Consider the following 21,933-nt stretch of genomic DNA (forward strand, 5'->3'; position numbering starts at 1 on the left):
TTTTTTTTTTTTTTTTTTTTTTTTTTATATTTCAATCAACATTAGTTATGAGATCCCATATCGGTTAGGGAGGAGAACGAAACATTTTTTTATAAGAGTATGGAAACTTCTTCCTAGCAATCATGTTTAAAAACCTTGAGGGGAGGACACTATTTGCTAGCGGTGGGCTTGGGCTGTTACAGATGGTATTAGAGCCAGACACCGGGCAATGTGTCAGCGAGAAGGGTGAGCCAACAAGGAAGCTGGGCCCCGGAAGGGGGGTGAGTTGGGGGTCCCACATCGATTGGAGAAGGGAACGAGTGCCAGCAAGGACGTTGGGCCCAAAAGGGGTGGGATTGTAAGATCCCACATCGGTTGGAGAGGAGAACGAAACATTCTTTATAAGGGTGTGGAAATCTCTCCCTAACATATGCATTTTAAAAACCTTGAGGGGAAGCCTAAAGGGGAAAGTCCAAAGAGGAAATATCTGCCGGTGGTGGACTTGAGCCGTTACATTAGTAACATCATTAGTAACATAATCATGGTGTCGAGTAGATTCATTAATTATTGAAAACTATGGAAAATGTCAGCTATATCTATCAAGTTTTTTGGTTGATTGATATTCCCAAACGGTGATAAAGTCGCTGAGAGCTTCCATCAGCATAGGCCCTTGACACTTGGCTTAACATTGTCACGTGGGGAGATGTTGTCTGGAAAATGGTGTTATGATTATGTCATTGTGTTTGAGCAACGTTAAAGATTCAACGCAATATCATCTTTCTCCTGCAGTATGGGAGTTATGAACGCCAAGTAATTGTTGATGATTTGAACACAAAATGGAGGCGACTTGTAACAAACACTTCGGTATATCTTTGTTCTTTTTTGCTTTCCTCCTCGATGACTGCTTGAGATTTTGAATGTGGTAGCCTAATTTCTTTCCTCTTTTATTCATAACTTAAACAGCCTGAAACACCTCTGGAACCCTGTGCATGGTTGAATAAGCTGTTGATGGAAGTATGGCCAAATTATTTTAATCCAAAACTTTCCTCAAAGTTTTCATCCGCAGTAAATGTGAGTACCCTACTTGTTCTACACACAAAAATTTGAGTATTGACATCATTTGACTCACTTAAGAGTTTCTCTATGCAGAAACGGTTGAAGGACCGAAAGTCGAGGCTTATTGTGAGTACACCTACTCTGGCCATTCCATCTTTCAGCTGTTACATACAAGAACATAACCAAATTGCTCAATTTCGTGTAGGAAAACATGGAACTGCTGGAGTTTTCTCTAGGCTCGTGCCCTCCTAGCTTGGGTCTTGGTGGGGTTCGATGGTTAACTTGTGGTGGTGAGGTTGGACTCTCTTTGTTTTTCCATTATGTATAATCATATTTCTAGTTTGGTTGTTGTTTTCTGTGATTAAGACTTGAAATCTGAACATAGTTATGTGATCGAGTTTTGACAGAGAATCATGCATTTGAATTTCGATTGGGACACAAATGAAATGAGCATTTTGTTGCAAGCCAAACTGGCCAAGCCACTTATGGGAACTGCACGGATTGTCATAAATAGTCTACATATAAAGGGTGATGTACGTATAGTTTCTTTCCCTCTTCCCTCGACTGTGTTCGTTTTAATTTTTCAGCATAAGTAGCACACAAGATCAATTCACCCCTTTCGGGGCTCAGCCTCCTTGCTAACACATCACCCGGTGTCTGGCTCTGATACCATTTGTAACGACCCAAGCCCACCGCGAGTAGATATTGTCCTTTTTGGGTTTTCCCTTTGAGTCATCCCCTCAAGGTTTTAAAAATACGTCTGCTAGGGAGAAGTTTCCACACCCTTATAAAGATTGCTTCATTCTCCTCCCCAACCGATGTGGGATCTCACAGATGACACGTGCATTCCGCTTGATTTATTGTTCACGAGTTTTTCCTATGACTTTAGGATGTCTTGGGAGTTTTAGTTTCCACTCCACCATATAAAATCCACACTCACTCAAAAGTTAGCAATGTCGTAAAATTTCATCTGTTATTTGGATTACCTTTACAGCTTGTGTTGATGCCTATTTTGGATGGGAAGGCAGTACTATTTTCGTTTGTGACAACTCCTGATGTAAGAATAGGAATTGCTTTTGGAAGTGGTGGAAGCCAATCATTGCCTGCAACAGAGCTCCCTGGTGTTTCCTCCTGGCTGGTATATTTCTACATCTATCACTGTTACTCCATTTGAGTATCTCAACAATCTGTCCTCTCTTATGCAGGTCAAATTTTTTACAGATACTCTGGTTAGGACAATGGTTGAACCACGCAGGCGCTGTTTCTCTTTGCCACCCGTTGATCTCAGGAAGAAGGCTGTTGGTGGTATCATATATGTGACTGTCATTTCTGCCAGAAAACTGTATCGAAGTAGCTTGAAAGGAAGTCCAACAAGAAGACAACAAAGCCACTCTTCTAATGGCTCATTCGGAGAGCATCTTAATGATAAAGATCTGCAGACATTTGTTGAGGTTGAACTTGAAAAGCTTAGTAGAAAAACAGATGCAAGATCAGGTTCAGACCCTCAGTGGAATGCCACATTCAATATGATCTTACACGAAGATACAGGAACTCTACGGTTTCATCTTTATGAGTATAATCCAAGCCATGTGAAGCATGATTATCTTGCAAGTTGTGAGGTTAAGGTATAAATTACTCAATAATCATACAAACTCGTTTAAGTTATATGTTCTCCGTCACGTTGTGAGATCCCATATTGGTTGGAGAGGGGAACGAAGCATTCCTTATAAGGGTGTGGAAACCTCCCCTAGCAGACGCGTTTTAAAAACCTTGAGGGGAAGCCCGAAAGGAAAAAGTCCAAAGAGGACAATATCTGCTAGCGGTGGGCTCGAACTGTTACAAATAGTATCAGAGCCAGATTAGCTAATTCAAAGTTTGTTCTCTATGAGCAGATGAAATATGCGGCAGACGATTCCACAACATTTTGGGCAATAGGACCAGAATCTAGTGTGATAGCCAGGCATGCTGAGTTTTGTGGAAAAGAAGTTGAAATGGATATTCCATTTGAAGGGGCCTTTTGTGGAGAGGTAAAATCTTTATAGTTTGCTAAGCTGCAGCAGCTGATTCTGTCGTGCTGACATACCATGTCGTTGCAGCTGTCAGTGAGGCTTGTTTTAAAGGAATGGATGTACTCAGATGGTTCACATAGTTCGAACAGGTACCACGTTAGTCCACAACAATCTCTCTACGGGGCGTCGAGTTTTGTTTCGAGCACTGGAAGAAAGATCAACATCACAGTTGTGGAAGGAAAGGATCTTCCAACAAAAGACAAGAATGGAAAGTGTGATCCATATGTGAAATTGCAGTATGGAAAGGTAGTTTTCTTTCCTTCTAATCTCTCAAATATTTTAAGAGTAATGATGATGCTAACCCTTTGATGATTGTTGTTTATGATTTCAGTCTCTCCAGCGCACAAGAACTGCTCACTCCTTCAATCCATTATGGAATCAGAAGTTTGAATTTGATGAGATCGGTGGTGGTGAGTATCTAAAGTTGAAATGCCTTACTGAAGACATCTTTGGCAATGATAACACTGGGAGTGCAAGGGTTAATCTGGAAGGATTAGTAGAAGGGTCAGTTAGAGATGTATGGATTCCTCTTGAAAAGGTGAATTCTGGAGAATTAAGGCTTCAAATAGAAGCCATCAGAGTGGATGACAATGAAGGATCAAGGGTATGTTTAACAAGCTCATATCTGAATCATATGATCCTTCATATCTGAATCATTCCTCCATGTCCCCAGGGATCAAGCTTGGCTCCAACAAATGGTTGGATCGAACTCGTTCTAGTTGAAGCAAGAGACCTTGTTGCTGCTGATCTCAGAGGGACGAGTGATCCTTACGTGAGGGTCCAATATGGGAAGTTGAAGAAAAGAACCAAGGTATCTTTCAAGTTCTAATTTCATCATCAGCCATAAGGTTCTTTATGAAATTGTTTTAATTATGAATTTTGTTGCAGGTTATGTACAAAACTCTAAGGCCCCAGTGGAATCAGATTCTGGAGTTTCCAGACAATGGCAGCGCTCTGCTGTTACATGTGAAAGACCACAATGCTCTGCTCCCAACGTCGAGCATAGGTGATTGTGTTGTGGAGTATCAAGGGCTGCCTCCAAACCAGATGTTTGACAAATGGATACCACTTCAGGGGGTTAAAAAGGGAGAGATACATATCCAAATCACCAAGAGAGTTCCAGAACTTGATAAGAGATCTAGTTTGGACTCAAAAACCAGTCTGGATTCTGAAATTTCCTTGAACAAAGCTCATCGGATTTCCAGTCAGGTCAGTTGTAAAGAACTTCAAATGTGTTTACGATCCAACTTTTTGTCATCATAGCTTCAAATCTCTTATTCTTGCAGATGAAACAAATGATGAACAAGTTACAAAGTTTCATTGAAGATAGCAATCTTGAAGGACTTGCGACGGGCATGAGTGAGCTGGAAAGTCTAGAGGATCTGCAAGAGGAGTATATGGCACAGCTTGAAACTGAACAAATGCTTCTAATAAACAAGATCAAGGAACTTGGTCAGGAGTTTCTCAACTCATCCCCTTCCTCAAGTAGAAGATCATTTGGATAAGAATCGGATCCATCAGACTTCTCGACCTTGCCAGTTTGCTGTACAAATCATGACTCGGCATATGCATTTGGAGATTCTGATACAAGTGTACATGTTATTTAGATCGAGTCCATACATTTTCGTGTAGGAATTCTTATTTATTCTGAACAATTGGGCAGAATTAGCTTCATTTGTTAGAGTTTTAATCTTCCAGCGGTAACTGTTAAGCTAACAGCCCACAGAAAGAGAGAGGAAGAAAAAAGGAAAAAAATGTATGTTGACAATTTAACAATATAGTTCTAAGCATTACAAATTCTTCTCAAATCAAAGTTTCTACATTTTAGTTTGATTTATAAAGTTTGTCTACACTCCGGAAAAAGTTGAAATTGTAATACATCAAATCTGCATAAGTCAAAAAATACAATAGCAACAAGACTTCCCCTAGCAGCCTAAAAACCATTTTGAGTTAACAAGGGGTGGGGAGAAAATCAAGAGAATCCTGCCCGAAGAACATTGTTCATTGGCGCAGTATCTTCTGTAGCTGAAGCACTTGATTCCTTTGCTCTGGAGGCAGGAGATTAATTTGTTCTGGTGTGAGACTCATGACTTGTTGAAGTAACATCTTCTCCATCTCCTGACTCAACTGAACCAAAATCCGGGTGAAAAGGGAGGGGAGAGACAAAGGTCAATAACAAAATGAAAAAGAAGCACTTGTCGTTCAAAACAGAAAAAAGAAAGTAATAAGAAAAGTACCGGTGGTGCCGCACGAGGCTGATTGCCAGGGCCCATCTGACCAAGGACTGATGGTATTGGTGGTGGTCCGGAGAGTTGCTGTGGATGTGTAGGATTTTCTGGAGGGCCAGGCATCCAAGGCCCTCTGTCAGCAGGCTTTGAACTTCCAACTTGATTCATGAATTCTGTACCTAATTTAGAACCTCCAGCCTGAGAGAAATATGCACCAAGCGAGATATTAAACAGCTAATACTGTGGTTATTTGACAGTGTTTGTAATGGCTTTTAATAATTTGGTATACAAGTAGATGGCATTCTCAAGACCAGTTTGCATACGCAAACCCTATTGAAAACTTTTGAATAATTAAACAACAAATGCCACTCATACTAAACTTTTGAAATGTTTGTCCTCCGTAATATCCAAAATGCAGAATACTTACTCGCCTAACACCTACCAAATCCACAAATGGAAACTCAATAGAGAACCGTGCAAGATCAAAGAATATCAAACCCCTTCCTCTTTCTCATTAGATAGGACCTAACAAGACTATCTATGACATCCAAAAGATTAGAAGAGAACAAACATCATGACTGCTACAATAGTTTTCTTTCATGTAACCCAAGTTCCACCATCTAATGTCTTACAGGGGTTATGCCAAAAATTAAACGCATAACTGTGTCTATACATGACAAATGCAAACACGAACAATTTCTACCAAGAACTTTACAATTTTTCTGGTAAGAGGCCGAACTTTCATGATGAATACAAGGGTGAACAAAAAAGAAGCCCTTGAAAAACAAGACTAATTATAAAAATGATTCTAATCTAAAAGAACAAGACCTAGATATCATAGTTACACAATGGTCTACTGAACTAGTTATGCCAAAAATTAAAAGCATAACTGTGTCTATATCAGACAAATGCAAACACGAACAATTTCTACCAAGAACCTATAACTTTTTTTTGGTAGGAAACCAAACTTTCACGCAAAATACAAAGGTGAACAAAAAAGAAGTCCTAAAAAACACACACTAACTATAAAAATGACTCTAGTCCAAAAGAACAAGACCAACATCATAATTACGTAATGGTCTAGTGAACTAAGTCTAAATGGAACAATTAAACCTCACCAACTCCTAAACCTATTCTCTAGAATTCTCCATATCCCAAAAAATCCTACCATTACACTCCAACCAATTACCCGATAAAATGGCAAAGAAGCTTGCTTGCCACACCACTATACCCTTCTCGCTAAAAGGGGAGTGCAAAACCACCTCCCCCAACCCTATTCCAAGCCCCAATAATCCCAAAAGAACTCCACCACCAAACTGCCATTCCCACAGCAAATTCCACATGTATGGCTTACTAAATGAATAATATTATAAATGTTGAAAATAATAAATATTCTATAGATAGACATATTTACTATACAACATTTTCCAGGATAAACACATTGTAATCATGTAAAAAAAAAAAAAAAAAAGTACCTGATACATTGATTGAGGGGCTGGCTGACTAGGGAGCGCCGACTGTCCTGGGGGAAATGAATTTCCCATGCCAGGAGGGAGTTTGGTACCTGACTAGAACATTTAAAAAATAGATTAGAGAGGTTGAGAGATCATTTTCACTTGGAGATTTGTGTACTGTAAATCCAAAAGAGAATTTTAGCTTGAAAACTAAAACTCCAAGACTTACATGAAATATGGGCTGAGAAACATGCTGTGGGATGCCAGGAGGTTGGTAATTCATATTGTGGCCAATTTGAGGGGGGTAGTGCTGATGGAAATTTGGACCCGTAGGTGCTCTGGAATGTGAGGGCAATGGTGCCGGTGGAGGCAGGTGGGGAATCTCAGCTGTTTGTAATGGCTGCTGCAGCTGGATGGAAGCAGTTGAAATCTGGGGTTGATGAAGTAGAGGTGGCTGAGCAGCAGAGGGAAGAATTGGAGGTACATTTGGAATTTGAGAGGGTTGTGGCGCAGAACTGGGATTTGCCTGGGGCATATCAAATCCCTTGGGATGCTGTGGTGTCTGTAGGGGAATCAGAGGTGCTGACCGGGGCTGAATGTTAGTGGTAGGAAGAGTAGTTGATGAGACAGGCATTGATGGTTGGTTCTGATATTGTTTTCTAGGAGGGGCCAAAGGTGGTGTACTTGTCTGTTCTTGCAAACTTATTTGAGCAGCTGATGTTTGAGTAGGCTGAATATTTGATTGTTGAGTTGTGTGAGTTGGTGGTTGAGAATGCTGTGAGGCAGAAGGATGAACGCTTGGAATCTAAACAGAAGAATAACTTAGATGTATACCTATAAGCTGATTGAAAATGCAGAAAAAAGAAAAATAGTAGAATAACAATGGCACGCTACCTGAGGCGGTCGTACCATTCCAAGCATGATCTGCGCCTGGAAGATAAAAAAGTAGAATCAATAATACTTTCAGTAATCAAAAGAGGAATTAAAGGTAAAACCTCTAAATGTGCTGATTAACCAGTAAAAAGGGTCCAGACTATTAACCACATAACTCAGTGTACCCTAGGGCATAAATTAATATTATAAATAACATTTGCAGTCACGCCTAGTTGTTAAAAATGATTCTGAACAAACAAATGCCTACACAATCTAGTGCTCAAACTTGACGCTTGTAGTAGGCCATACAAACATTTGACAATCGATGCTGTCTCCGAGGGGGTAATAAGAAGAAAACTCGTGCTCCAGACTACTTTCGCCGTCTTCAAGAATACACGTCCTTGAATGCAATTGGGAAAGATAGAGAGATGCTACAAAACTTGTTTGATTTCACCCAGAATAGATAAATCCATTCATTCAAGAATATGATCCACCAACAGGTTTACTTCAAAAGATATTAAAATTAAACCTCGCAAAAGATTATACAAGTGTGCACATTACTAAAACAGATTCAATTTCCTCGAGGCACTAGCAATTATTCAAAATCCGGTTCACGTACAGCCCTATTTGTTAAACTCGGCCAAGAGAAGATTAACTGGCTAGCTCTAAATGGTAAATGAAATGAACTTTTCTCAAGACACGAAAAACCTAAAAATTGAAACCTGGAAAAGAGCTTTGGTCAATAGCGGGTTTTGGATAAGGATTTGTTTCGCCTGCTGCTGGTTCTGTTCGATCAGTGTCTGCAGAATAATAAACACAGCAGTAATCATTCCTCCGATATCCGGACATTGCTCGGAGACAAAGATCGAACTCAGAAAGTGGACGAAGAGCGGGGACAGACCAATATAGATTCCGACAGCGAGAGGAAAAATAAGTACCTTCATTTGAGACATGATGTCATATAGTTGGTTCTTCGACATTCCCGCGATGCTCTCCGGCAGACCGGTGCCGGTAACTTGCTTTCCAGCCATGTTCTACGTTCCAACGCCAATTGGGACTGAGATTGTTCCTTCGCAATTTCTCGCCAACAGCGCAGCGAAACTTGGTTGGTATGTAGTTAATGGGCGTTTCTCTGAAGACCCAGCGTAGCGTTTGCTCGTCTGGAAGTTTAGAGATCTCCCTCGGGGTCGGGCGACAGAAAAATGCAGAAATTTTCAACAAACTATTATGTTCTTTCTATCGAAAAAAGAAAAACATTCGGCCCAAAACATTGGTCTTCATGGCCCAAAACATTGGGCTTCTTGAGGAACAACAATGGGCCGAGTTTAAATCTTAACTAATGTTCTTTTCATAAAAATAAAACGTTCGGCCCAATAAATTGGCTTTCAGAGAACAAGAATGGGCTGAGTTTAGATGTAACTATTATGTTCTTTTCATAAAATAGAAAAAAACATTAGGCCCAATACTTTGGCCTTTTTGAGGATCAATAATGGGCCGATTTTAAATCTAACTATTTGTTATTTCATTAAAAATATTTGGCCCAATGGGCTCTGTGAGGAACAAGAATGGGCCCAAAATCAGAAGTCCATTGAACCAAGCCCATTTGTTAGGAAGCTACAAGGAATATGGGGCGTTGTGCTCCCGTGTAGGTGCGAGAGAGCGATCCTGAGAACTGAGAGCAGGCAAAGAGAAGAGGGGAAAAAAACTATGGGGAGGAAGAAGACGGTCGAATTCGATGAATCTCCGCCGGATGATTTCGATCCGGAGCATCCGTATAAGGATCCAGTGGCGATGCTGGAGATGAGGGAACACATTGTGAGAGAGAAGTGGATCGAAATAGAAAAGGCGAAGATACTGAGGGAAAAGCTCAGATGGTGCTACCGTATTGAAGGGGTCAACCACCTTCAGAAATGCCGCCACCTTGTTCAACAATACCTAGATTCCACTCGCGGCATCGGCTGGGGCAAGGATGGACGCCACCCATCCCTTCATGGTTCTCTCTTTTCGTCTTAATTTCTGTTTAATTTCTGAGAAGTATTATCATTTCTGCAATCTTTGGTTGAAAATGGAGATACTTCGAGTCGCTGATGGTTGGCTGTGATTGGGTGATGCTCATAAGTGGAAATATGCTCCGTTTTGGAAGTGTTGTTTTCTGAAATATCGTTGGTTTATAAATCCGTGGATATATACTTTTCGAAATTAATCTGATTCATGTCAACCTTTTGAATTTGGTGCTCGCTGGCTGGATTATTCTTCTTTTTCTTTCTTCGGGTTTCCTATGCAATTTCAATGACCGAGTAAATGTGACTCTCCCTCCTTTATGATCATCTGATGCTGTTTCTTCTTGTTTTTGGTTAGGTCCTAAAGTGGAGTCAGTGGAATCGGAGTGAATCTCTGGGAGGAATAACGGTGAGTTCGAATGTTCGCAAGTTTTTTTGGCTAATTTTAGTACTTGATCGTACAGTAATCAAACCTTTTTTTTAGTCAGTGCTTGAATAAATTAACAGTGTATATTAGCTTGAATTAATCAACAAGCTCTATGCTTTATTTCGTCTACTGCTTTGAGGTGTGTAAAGAAGCATTAACTCAGATCAGTGGTTAATAATTTCACTTAGTTTTCTATTTCTCTGTTGAGTGAGAACTTTGTAGGAATGTACAGCAAACTTTCCTAAAAATTTTCTGACTGGTGGCTTGTTTTTTAGAACGATTGAAATTGCTAACATGTCACTCGTTCACAGTTCTTTTAAGTGATGTAGGAGACACGATAATAACATTAAGTGGGGTGTTATTGAAGCTGAAGGTAACTCTAGGGGTGTGTCATTCAGTGGTTCCTCGTTATTTGCTGTCCTTAGAAGTTGTGTGAGTTGGGGATATCGTCATTCTATGGGATCTTCCTAATTTTTTGTCCTTAGAAGTGGTGTGAGCTGCTTCTCCTGATTTGTATAGTTTTGTTCAAGTTCACAATTAGTTGGAACTGGATCCCCCTCTTGTGAGTGGTAACTTCTCTTGGTCCAATCTTTGTGCTTTATTGGTATGACATATTCTTTTATTGTCAAGAGGGTGGCTGGATATTTTTCAAGGACATCAAAAAATATTTTTAGTTGTAGTATTTTGGACCATTGGCCTATTCTTTTCAACGTTAGGGTTGCTGAGTGGGGTCTTTAGCTGTTCATTTTTTTCAGAATAGAATTATCAATGACAACCTAAATGAAACCTACATATGTTTGGTCTCAAAGAAATTGGATGTTTGCACTGTTGCAGACTTTTTCCCCCAAGTTTTACAATCGAACTATATAAAATCATATCAAAGGTGCTATCAGAATGTCTTAAAAAGGTTCTCCCTCTCACAATTAATGGATGGCCTTAGTCGCCTACTCACAAAGATTGAAGACGAAGGGCAGATAAACGGATTTTAGATTTGCATGTAGGCTTCATAATCAATCACCTTCAGTTCGCGGACACAATCCTCTTTTTAGATTTGTTGGATATCTCTTCCATAAAAAACATGCTCAAGACAATAAAAACCTTCAGAAGAATCTCTGAACAAAATATCAATCTCCAAAAGATAGATTATGGGCATCATATGTTAGCACAAAAATTATTGAAGAATTAACCAACAAATCATAAAAAAAAGGGGAATGGCCGAATATGTATCTAGGATTACCCCCAAAAGAAAACCACAAATCCTTTTCCTTTTGGAAGACTTGTAGAAAAAATAGATAGAAAGGTTATCAATATGATCATTATGTTTTACTACAAAAGGGGAAGACTCACCCTAATACAAGCCACACTATCCAATCTCTCCACTTACTACACGTCTCTATTTGAAATGCCACAAAAAAGTTGCTACGGGTATAGAAAGATTACTTAGAAACTATCTATGGGAAGGATGACACACCTTGTTTGATAGACCTTGTTTGATAGAATATCATAAACTTCCCAGCATAAAAAGGACTTGGTTTATTTTCAATGAATAACAAAGCTCTACTCGCAAAATGGATATGGAGATCCATCACAAAAAAAAATTGTGGAGAAAACTTATATTTCCAAATTGGTGTCCATTATGCTATTGAGACAGTGAAACACAAAGCCGCTTATTTATGCAACACACATATGCTCAGAATTTCTAGATAAAGATTCTCAATATCTTCGGATGACATCTCATATTTCTTAGGGAGGTCAAAGATTTATTGGACATGACTTAGTCGTACCATCCTTTCAATAATGCAAAAACTCTATTATGAAAAAATTTCATCATGGCTTTCTTTTGTAATCTGTGGAAGAAAGAAATCAAAGAATTTTCACGAAAGAGACGCAAACTTATATAAAACTCTTCAATAATGTTGTTTATCAAGCTATATTTTGGTGTAAATTGTCTAATATTTTTGCTTCCTATAGTTGTACCTTTCTCATTCTGTAAATTTTAAACATCAATGAAATTGTCTCTTATAAAAAAATATATAGATATAGATATAGACATGTTTGTTTTTTTCCTACCATCTCAAATAAAAGTTCTATTTTGTTAGCTTCTTATCATCCAATTATTCTGTTACACCACTTGTCTTCATATATTAAAAATTATTTATATTTTTCTAATGTTCGCCTAAAAAAATTATTTAGTGTGCCTCAAGCTTTAAAAAAACATTAGGTTGTTTCTAATCAATTGCCCTTAGGTGGTTCGTTGTTGTAAATTTCACTCCTGAATAGCCTGTCTAAAAGGGAAGTCAACAATCCATCCTCCATACATTGTGTTCCCTTCTTTGTCCAGATTTGAATGCTTGTTGTATTTGGACTCTTGTGTCCCCGGGGTGCTCTTGATAATCTCTCTTTCTGTATTTGGTTGTCTGAAGTTCTCCTTGACCATTTTTTTTCTTGATAATCTCTCTTTCTGGATTTGCTTATCTGGTTTCTCCTGGACCATTTTTTTCTTGTTTGGTTAGCATTGCTACCAAGGAAGTTATCTAGAGTTCCTCGTGTGTCCTACATTTATGAGCGAAGATTTATTTATATCCTGTTAAGATGTCATTTTTTGCGAAGATTTGGGATAAGCAGAGGTTGTCATGATGGAGGGAGGAGTGTTGGAATCCACCTATTTGTCATGAAGGGGAAAGCCTCTCTTTTGAATTTACCCATTCATGAAGGAAGGGTTTTGGTAAAGAAAATGAAGCCCGACACACTGAAAATAATCTAAATATTCAATACACAATTTTTAGTAACTGCCCTCTATTTTTATTCTCAAACAATTGGGGGCCTCTTATTATAATTTTATTATTTTTCTTGTTTGGGCTCCCTTTTCCTTTCAGCCTTATTAGTCTTGTGTAGCTCGGTCTTTCTCTGTTTAGAGGGAAAACAGATTATTCAATTAAAAGAAAGAAAAAACAGAAAAAGGATAATGGATAATAAAGAAAAACTATGAACTTGAACTGGGCTGGAGTTTGGTCTTGCTGGAAAGAGTGATATAGCTACCTTTCCACTATAGTCTGAACTAAGTATATATTAGAACTGAATGGATGTTTCTTTTAATAATCAAACCAAATTTTATTGAGACAAAAAGTACAAAAAGGGCCACAACCCAACTATGAAAGGGACAACGAACAAAAAATTGCAAAAAAGAGCCCCAGCCTCTGAAGACTTGAAAATTCTTTGTTTCTTTCCTACCAAAAATTTCATAGAATAACAAATTAGCCAGCCTGCCCCAACAAATAGCTTGTATCCTAAAAAGTAGTGCCTAAGATAACTTCATCATTGCACGACCTGAATTTATAACTGAAGAGCCTGCCAACTACAATGTCACGCCTTACTAGAACAATGGCAAAGCCGTAAAAGATGGTTTGAATCTTCCAAAGTACACCTAATACACTAGAGGACCGAAGAGAGAAAAAAAAAAAAGAAGATTCTTTTGTTGAAGTTAACGAAAATATTCCTCCTAAATCAGCCAGAAAACAACCTAATTTCTTCAGGATCTTCAATTTCCAAAACTTGGAGAAGAAAGGGTGGAGAGAAGAAATGAGGGAAGAAAATATTGGATGTCCAAAGTCTTGCAGGAAGAATAACACAGGGCTGAACAGAGAGACCCTTCGGATTACAACATATGAAGGATAACTGAATGCTAATTTGTACTTGCTAGTCATGTGGCTGATGCCTTTGGTGGTTCTTGCTTGTCATTATTTGTTATTCCGAGATGAAGATACAGGTTTTCGCATCTCTTGCAGGTGAACAAAATGGCTTGCAGGAAAATGTTCGGATGGCTTGCCTCCTTGTGATCTGTTTTATTATCAGGGCCTCATCAGCTGCAGTTTTTTTTATCATTATTACTTTCTTTCTTGTTTCAAAAAAGGAATATGCATGGATCACACACAGTGCCATGGGCAATTGATTTACGTTAGATTTCTTGTTATTGCCTGCAATTGCCAATTACTTGGACATCGGAAAAACACCCAAATAATCAAAACATCTGCCACTGCATGCTTCTGTTCAACTTTGTATTTGTTCTCTGTTAAACAAAGGTTTCATCTGGTTGCCAGTTTTAGATATAATCGGAAGTGATGCTCCTAAAGTCTAGCAGAAGACTTCATGGTCGATTCATTGAGTTCGTCTAACTGTATTTAAGGTATATTTAGTATGCCTTCTAGTTTAAGCACATCAAAGTCATTTTTGAATAAATCATTTCTCAACAGTTTCTTTAAATTAATCCAATTTCAGAAGTACTATACATTGATTAGGATTTCTTACCAAAATGATTATGATCATTTGAGCACAAGTATTTTAAATCTTTATTTATGAGCTCAGATTTTAGATAGGATCCACGGATTGCTTCTTACCCAAAACCCTTTTAGATTTGTACGAAGCTCGAACCTTTCGTCAATGGCCTTTATCTCCCATACTGTTGCCTCCTTTTTTTTATTATTCCAAAGTTTCAACCATTCAATAGCGTAATTTCCGGGTTAGTATAATAAATTTGATTGACTAGACGGCCTAATCTGTTGGTTTATGAGTTCATTGGTGATTATTATTGCAACGGATGGACAGTGATTTATTTGAGGGTGTTCATGCTTTTAAGGGATTAAATTCCTGTAAGATAAGATAGAATAATATTGGTATGTGTATAAGATAGAATAATATTGGTATGTGTAGTTTTTATTATTATTATTTTTCTTTTTTTGTTGGTCCCGAAATTCTTATACGGCCTTTTCTGATTCCCATTCCATTTTCAAAAAGGGAGCAAATAAAGGGAAAACATGAATAATTTGAATAATATCTCTGCAACGTAACAGAATTGAATTTTAAGATTTGGAATTTGAACAAAGTGACGAAGTATTGAGAATATGCATCTCATTTTTGTAAGCCCTAATAATTAAAATTCAGCTATCGTTATTTTTTTTTTTATGTTTAGTTCGGAGTTTTTCAGAATTTACGAGTCACTTCCAGCTTATAGACTTTAGAATTCAGATCCAACGTTTCTTCTTGAACAACTTTATCGTGGCAGTTTCATTGAATAATTAATTTTTCCACTTCAAAGCCACACTATTTTGAAACTTCTACTTTTTTTTACAAATTTCTTAGAACTTTTGGATCAAATTACAAACTTTCAAACACGTGATTCAAATAACGAATTTTGAATATTGATTTGCTTTGAAGTACTTAAAAATCTTCTTAAATTCATGAATCATTCCTAAAATCTTGTGAGAGATTAGTAATGATATGTGTAGTGTTATTTTGATCTTTAGGATTGTTCTTCCCTTTCCTCCCAACTTCCCCCATAAGCCCTTTCTGCCAACATCTTGAGCTGGTAAGCTATGATGCTCTGTGATCAATATATTCCATTTTCATCCAATATCTTTTATTGTGTTAACATACAATATCATATCATACTATTTAATTGCTAGCTTCCCATATGATAAAAATGGTCGAACACTAAAGCATGCCAAAGTTTAAATTATTTTGATAGTTGGAATCTTTTTATTATATCATCAATTATAATTCATGAGATAGGTAAGCTTTAATGAAGGATAGAATCTTGTTGTTAGGGTGTCCTATCACTTTTTGTAATACTACTTTCTAAAAATACCAATTTAAAGGAGGAAAAAGGTTTACAACATCCATTAAACTTTATTTTTCATTTATGCACGTAATAATCTCGGGTAGTTTGTTCGCTAATAAATATAGTTCTCTTTGAACTTTTCCTTCTGGGTTTCCGCTCAAGTTGAGAGATTTCCACATCTTTATAAGAAATGTTTCTTTTTCCTTTTCACGAACCTCATATAACATCTTTACTTTCAGTATTTCGATTTCTAACTTTTAACGCTTATTTTCACACCATTTCAAATGTGACATATTCAGTGAAAATTTACGAGTGACAAACTCAGCAGAATATAAAATGTCACGTGATAATATTTACGCAGTGAATTTCTTACTTAAAGAAGAATCGTGATCGTGAGTTGACTCTTTTTAATTAATTATAATTATGAAGCTAATTAGTTATTAATAAGTTTCCCAAATGAAATTGACGGAAAAAAGACAAACATGTAGCAATCAATTCAATAAATATGTAGGTCAACAAATGAATAATGTATATTAATGATTACCGTAAACAAAATATACTAAATTTATTATTATTATTATTATTCTAACTCAGGTTTTAGAGCCATGTGACAAGACGAGATCTTTGACTTTTTTCCAACATACAAAGACTGAAGTCAAACGTAAATTTCACTCTAAGCCCTTGGAAATAAAAAAAATTATTATTATTATTTGCTAAAATGCCCCCACTTTATTGTGAAATTCAACTTTAAGCTTGAATGGAAAAAGGAAATATTCTTTTTAATGAGCAAAGAAAAGTACATATAACCACCACCCTCAAATAATGCAAATATTGCTTCCTTGTCAAGCCACCCAGCCACCCAGCCACCCATCCTCTGCCGCTGTTCCACCGCCATTATCCTTCTCCATACATCACTAACTTCCCCGACAAGCCACACAAATATGTCACCTTTCTTACTTTCAACTTGCCTTTTACATTATAACCTTAATTAATCTCCCCATTTTATCAAAAGTCTTCGTATTTAGGTAACGCTGTCTCTCGTCCCGTTGACTCGAGGTCTATTCATTGAATTGACTTTCCTAAATTTTTTTCTTTAAGTTCGATCCCTCTTTTTCTAAAAGTTGATGTACGGCCTTTTTTAATAGTGGGAAGTCCTCCATTTTTGTCAAAGGATCCGACTTCCCCTAGCTATTCCATCGTTTGTGCTCCCTTCCCTACTATGCTTCGCGCCGATGATGTTGAGTATCGAGAAAGAGGCTCATTAGCCACTCCACCACTCAATCTTTCTTCGAGGTCGAGCCTAACTAGGTGAACCTAATGATCTGCGAGAAGCTGTTAAATGACCTCTAATGCGACTATCTTAACCCGGCTCACTTATTTCATGATGTAGGGAAGTAAACGAGTTTCAAATGTTTGAAAACTTGTTAGGCAAGTAAGTCTGTCCCTGTGTTGTCCATGCGTTTCATGGTCAAATTAACGTGTTTTTCACTTTACATGGCCGTCCTTACCTCGCTGTCTGTATCTTCCCCATAAGGCTTTGGCAAACACATGCCATAAAGAACAAAACAGGGGACAAAATCAGGGACTGTCTGTCTGTATGTTACAAAACACAAATATATGCTATGCAGAGAAGCAGGCAAAACTTGCATTCAAATTAATCATATAACTTAGCAATACAAATGAGAGTTGAAAAAAACAATCTTGGACGGCTCTGAAGCCCAGACAAAAACCCAAGAATTCTCTCCCTCTTCCATACATTTATCACAGATTGCACCTTCACAATGCTTTTATTTGCTGTGCTTTTAACACTACTATCTCCTCTTCTACCTGCAAAATTTATATGCACGATATACTCAACGTCTCGTCGAACCATGAAAACTCCTTGTCGAATTCTATCTCCATTGGAGGAAGATCGAGCGCCCCGAGACTGTTTTCGATGTCGTATAGAGTACAATCCTCTACATAGTTCATATCGTTATATAACCGATCAAAATCGCTGCAGATCAACGCATTGTCGTCGAAAACTTGAAAATCCAATTCCCGCGAATCAAATGGTAGTATTGGCATCGGCGTCTCGTCCAGGATGTCTGAAATGGACGGCTCGTCTTTATAGATGGATTCCAGCATGTCTTCTACTCCATCTAGCATAACCATACATTCACCGGTGATTGAATGTTCTTCCATGGTTTGATCCACATTGAATTGTTTTACACTCTTGAGTCCATTGCTGCATGAGCTTCCAGTAGACAGATCAAGAACAGATGATGGTGAAGGATGCGAAAACATAGACATAGTTTCTTTAGATTCAGCGGTGTCGACAACGAGTGATCTGATCTTCTTCTCTCCGCCGAGCTCACTGTTGTTCTTCTCCATGGTTTGCATACTTTCGAACTCGTGCTTCTTTGTCTGATAAGCAATAGCAGCTTCTTCTGCAGTGTTGTAAGTACCGAGCCACAATCTTCGTCGATGAATAGGATCTCGAATCTCGGCTGCATATTTCCCCCATTTTCTTCGTCGAACGCCTTTATACATCGACGACGATCGCTGGGTTTTTCCACTGCTTTCTTTTACATCAGCCTTGGTTTTGAATTTTGCAGCATCAGCATCAGCATTAGCATCAGCATTTTGTTTGTGTGAGGCCTCCTTGGATGGGTTACGGCTGATACCTGGAAAGGGTATCTCCCAAACTATGTTTTTAGCGTTTTGATTGAAATGTTCATCTTCTTCACTTGAGTAGTCGGTAGCATCAGGATCGTGTAACAGGACACGAATTTTCCTCACGGAATTGGATTTTTCTTGTTTTGGTTGCTTCATTTTCTTATCATCGTTACCATATATATCTCGGCTGACGAACTGCCTTCGGAATCCGCCCATTTTGGGGTTCAATTCTTTAACTATAATGAATGAATAAACGAAGCCAAAGCTTGTTCTACGAATGAAACTTTGAAGGGGTGAAAAGTTTTGGGCGAGATCTTTAATGTCGATGAAAACCCACAACCCTGAAACAAAAATGAACCAAAATTGAGCAGAGAATATGATATCTGATAAAAGCTTGAAATCATTTCACTTCAGAACAAGACCAGAAAAAAGAGGGTTTTATAAGAACAGCCATAGACCCATAAGAAAATGGAGTTTGAGGGATTAAACTCTAAAAATAAACGAGAAATATGCAGAACCCACATACCGATTTGATGTTAATTGCATGAAAAAGGATCGGAAACTGTGATTTTGTTGAGAATCGAATTGCATGTGAAGGGTGAAGAACAGAGACGAACAAGAAAAGCAGAGGTGCTTCAACGCTCCAGAGGACAGATGAAGCTCAAAAGACATAAATCCCTCCGCCAAACCCCTTTTGTGAAGAGAAAAAGAATCGACACACAAGCTACGAAACAAGAATCAAAGGAAATGGGTCAGAATCATGAGCTGAAAATCATAGAAATATAAAAAAAAATCCCACAAAATACACAATCAATAGCCAAAAAAGTTCAAAAAAACAGAGAAGATTCAGTTCCCAATAGCTTCCATAACCAAGAAATCAAGTTTTAATGGAAGAAAGCAAGAGAAAAAAAGGGGGATTTGAGAGGACTCACTGAAGGCGTCAGAGAGTATTCTGGTTTGAGGGGTGTGCGTGGGCTTTGGTTGGAGGTGATTCTGTTGTAAATGATTTAGCCTCCAACACACAGCCTTTTCCCCTCAAACTCTGCCCTCCCCCCTCTGTGTCTCTCTCAATCTCTGTGCGGACGGACGAAATGTGAGTGTGAAACAACGCATTTTAAGCTGAGCTAAAGGAGCCTCCTCCCCCTCGCGTGCCGCTTCTTGGGCCATCTGTCCACCCAATCCAATCTTCACCTCCGTTCCCCAGTCAAGCCTTCGTCTATTATTACGTCTTTTTTTTTCTTTTTTCCTTTTTTTTTTAATTCTCAGGTGGGCCCTTGCCAAACATCAATGGCATTTTAGTCATTTCACACACTATTTCAAAAACAGTACTACACCACGAGACCTTAAAACTTTCTATAATATCAAATACTCAAAATCTCACTCGCCCACCATACAATTTTAAATTCTTCACACAATTTCCTAATATACCCTTTTCATCTTTTTCTTTTCTTTTTTCACCCCATTATTCCTTCATTTTACACATTCTAGCCCATGCTTTTTGAATGATATACCTATGAACACAATCGGTATGTTTTTGTGTATCGCAACATTATTCTATTATACGTCCACCTCTATTAGCTTACGTTCTTCAATACTCGATTGGATTATTCCTCGGCTTCTATTCCGACAACAACTCTTTGATTTGACGGCTTTTTATTGTCACTCATATTAGAATACGACTCGTATTATTCGAGTCACTGCCATATTCAAGTGTCACATGCTCCACCAACTTTTTTCTTGAGTCACCCACCCACGGACCACGTCATACCATAAGAGGTTTTACTTTTATACTATTTAAAACATGTCGAAGTCTAAAACTTGGATCCCAAGTATATCACAAGAGCCATATTAAGTCAACCTATAAATTTGTTGTTTATGATTATACACGATAATAATATACACGTCATCTAAAAAAACAAAGAATATTCTGCATTTAAATTTATTAATTAATAAAATGGAAATAGGACCAATGGGATTTAATTGTATAACGATAAAATATAAAATTTGATTCGTCCTCATCTAGTTTGATAGTGATTTAAATGTAGTTTTTCAATTTTTAATATAAAAAAATGATTCCTCGTATTTTCAAAAATATTTCATATTAAAGCTTTGTTGTATAATAATTTTATTTTATGTAATAACTTTTTTTAATGTGTATTTTATTTTAGGAAAAAAAATAATTTATTTTGTCAGTCAAATGCAGTCACTTATGAAGAATTTATTGGAAATAAATTAAATGGTCACATTATTGCAAAATCTAACAAAGTAAAGATTCAATCTTTAGCTTGAATTAGAAAAAATGGAAGGGAACTATAAAATTCAATGCAAATCAGTAATAATTGAGAGGTAATATAATTAAATACTTATATGGTTGAATAATTGCATTTATTTATTTGTTTTTCTTTCCAAAATTAATTTCTTTTTTTACTCAAATTTTATTCTTACACTTTTTTTGTATAAATAAAAAAAGAAAAACAATTTAAAAAAAAAAAAACATTATTGGAATTTAAAATTGGGGAAAATAAATGTAAAAGATAAAATGGTTGATTAAGCTGAATTTATGCAATTAAGATAAACGAGAATACCAAATATAAGTTTGAGTATGGGAATTTAATGCAAAAAGGTCAAAGCATTTATCTACAAGAATAATTTATCGTAATGAAAATGATTATAAAACATTTAGTGTCCATTTATTCATAGGTTTGACTAAAATTTCAAAATATTAAGACTTTTTGTAACATAAAACTACAAAAATAATAGACGGAATACCCACAAAATTACAGCTAAATTGCCTTACATTCCACCACATCACGACAAAATCTCCCTCAATTACCATCAAAACCTCGACTTCTTCTCAAATATGCCTCTCTTTTGTTATTCCATCTATGGCAACCAATTAACTTCACATTTAATGCCTTTTTTCATTTCTTAATTCCTTTTCTTTTTTTTTTTTTTAATTTCCAATTATCTTAAACTCCTTCCACTTTATTTTTTATTTCATTTCAAATGTGAATCTCGCTTGTATTTATAGTAATTTCGTTGTCCTAAATACTATGTATACTACTAGTTTCAGTGGCGGTTGTTATTATTTATAGAAATATTATATGCGTTCCGTTAGGTTATATTAGATTGAGTTCGTTATTGTACTATTTATAACGTATAACGCATACAAACTAATGATTGAAACGTCATATCAATGATAGGCAAGTTACGTATCTTAAATACTTTTCTTTTTCAATTTCGGTAAACGACAATTTTTATGTGAATTTAGTATCTGACACGTCCACATTATTTGTGGCCAATTGAATTGTATCGAATAAAATTTAAATCTAATACTCATAAAAGTGACCATAATGTTGATTTAGGGTTAGATATGGAATAAAATGTTTTTGGGAGCTAGAAAAAACTGGGGGAAACACTATGGTAGTCAAAAGCGAGAGGCAAGCTGAGGTGTTTGTGTTATTTTGTTATGGCCTTTCAAGTCTCCCAATAAAAGATCCTACTTTTTTTTTTTTCTTTATTATTATTTTAGAAAAAAAAACATTCTTTTTTTTTTTTTTTTTTTTTTTTTGCAG

The 21,933-nt window shown here is 37.1% G+C and overlaps 4 protein-coding genes across 4 annotated transcripts in view; 2 read left to right on the forward strand and 2 right to left on the reverse strand.

The window, feature by feature from the left end:
* LOC111431640 (synaptotagmin-5-like) overlaps positions 1-4,835 on the forward strand; it is a 6,282-nt gene extending 1,447 nt beyond the window's left edge. The window contains exons 2-14 of the mRNA XM_023068338.1: positions 769-843; positions 943-1,050; positions 1,129-1,161; positions 1,241-1,330; positions 1,443-1,568; positions 2,030-2,173; positions 2,241-2,660; positions 2,928-3,062; positions 3,132-3,350; positions 3,436-3,708; positions 3,778-3,915; positions 3,993-4,313; positions 4,391-4,835. Coding sequence (XP_022924106.1) covers positions 769-843; positions 943-1,050; positions 1,129-1,161; positions 1,241-1,330; positions 1,443-1,568; positions 2,030-2,173; positions 2,241-2,660; positions 2,928-3,062; positions 3,132-3,350; positions 3,436-3,708; positions 3,778-3,915; positions 3,993-4,313; positions 4,391-4,609 — 2,301 coding nt within the window. The 3' untranslated portion in view covers positions 4,610-4,835. The remainder of the gene's footprint in view (positions 1-768; positions 844-942; positions 1,051-1,128; positions 1,162-1,240; positions 1,331-1,442; positions 1,569-2,029; positions 2,174-2,240; positions 2,661-2,927; positions 3,063-3,131; positions 3,351-3,435; positions 3,709-3,777; positions 3,916-3,992; positions 4,314-4,390) is intronic.
* A 37-nt stretch (positions 4,836-4,872) lies between these two features.
* Positions 4,873-8,847, reverse strand: LOC111431641 (proline-rich protein 36-like). The gene is made up of 7 exons (XM_023068339.1): positions 8,598-8,847; positions 8,382-8,459; positions 7,681-7,716; positions 7,016-7,591; positions 6,808-6,900; positions 5,342-5,530; positions 4,873-5,231 (listed from the first exon to the last, which is right to left on the reverse strand). The coding sequence occupies exons 1-7, from the start codon at positions 8,688-8,690 to the stop codon at positions 5,106-5,108; spliced, it is 1,191 nt and encodes a 396-aa protein (XP_022924107.1). The 5' UTR covers positions 8,691-8,847; the 3' UTR covers positions 4,873-5,105.
* Positions 8,848-9,284: 437 nt separating this feature from the next.
* LOC111431621 (NADH dehydrogenase [ubiquinone] 1 beta subcomplex subunit 10-B) lies at positions 9,285-14,192 on the forward strand. The gene is made up of 3 exons (XM_023068314.1): positions 9,285-9,652; positions 10,018-10,068; positions 13,872-14,192. The coding sequence occupies exons 1-2, from the start codon at positions 9,367-9,369 to the stop codon at positions 10,047-10,049; spliced, it is 318 nt and encodes a 105-aa protein (XP_022924082.1). The 5' UTR covers positions 9,285-9,366; the 3' UTR covers positions 10,050-10,068; positions 13,872-14,192.
* A 3,129-nt stretch (positions 14,193-17,321) lies between these two features.
* On the reverse strand, positions 17,322-19,461 carry LOC111431717 (ethylene-responsive transcription factor 10-like). Its single transcript, XM_023068427.1, has 3 exons — positions 19,291-19,461; positions 18,885-19,082; positions 17,322-18,699 (listed from the first exon to the last, which is right to left on the reverse strand). The coding sequence occupies exon 3, from the start codon at positions 18,572-18,574 to the stop codon at positions 17,537-17,539; it is 1,038 nt and encodes a 345-aa protein (XP_022924195.1). The 5' UTR covers positions 18,575-18,699; positions 18,885-19,082; positions 19,291-19,461; the 3' UTR covers positions 17,322-17,536.
* Positions 19,462-21,933: the final 2,472 nt, after the last annotated feature.

The sequence above is a fragment of the Cucurbita moschata genome, unplaced genomic scaffold, assembly GCF_002738365.1.
Source record: "Cucurbita moschata cultivar Rifu unplaced genomic scaffold, Cmos_1.0 Cmo_Scf00036, whole genome shotgun sequence".
NCBI lineage: Eukaryota > Viridiplantae > Streptophyta > Magnoliopsida > Cucurbitales > Cucurbitaceae > Cucurbita > Cucurbita moschata.

Coding starts and splice junctions, on each gene's coding strand:
- LOC111431621 (XM_023068314.1), top strand. CDS start 9,367: ATGGGGAGGAAGAAGACGGTCGAATTCGATGAATCTCCGCCGGATGAT. Junction 9,653..10,017: donor ACGCCACCCATCCCTTCATG/GTTCTCTCTTTT, acceptor GTTTTTGGTTAG/GTCCTAAAGTGGAGTCAGTG.
- LOC111431641 (XM_023068339.1), bottom strand. CDS start 8,690: ATGGCTGGAAAGCAAGTTACCGGCACCGGTCTGCCGGAGAGCATCGCG. Junction 7,717..8,381: donor TGACCAAAGCTCTTTTCCAG/GTTTCAATTTTT, acceptor TTTATCTTCCAG/GCGCAGATCATGCTTGGAAT. Junction 7,592..7,680: donor GAATGGTACGACCGCCTCAG/GTAGCGTGCCAT, acceptor TCTTCTGTTTAG/ATTCCAAGCGTTCATCCTTC.
- LOC111431717 (XM_023068427.1), bottom strand. CDS start 18,574: ATGGGCGGATTCCGAAGGCAGTTCGTCAGCCGAGATATATATGGTAAC.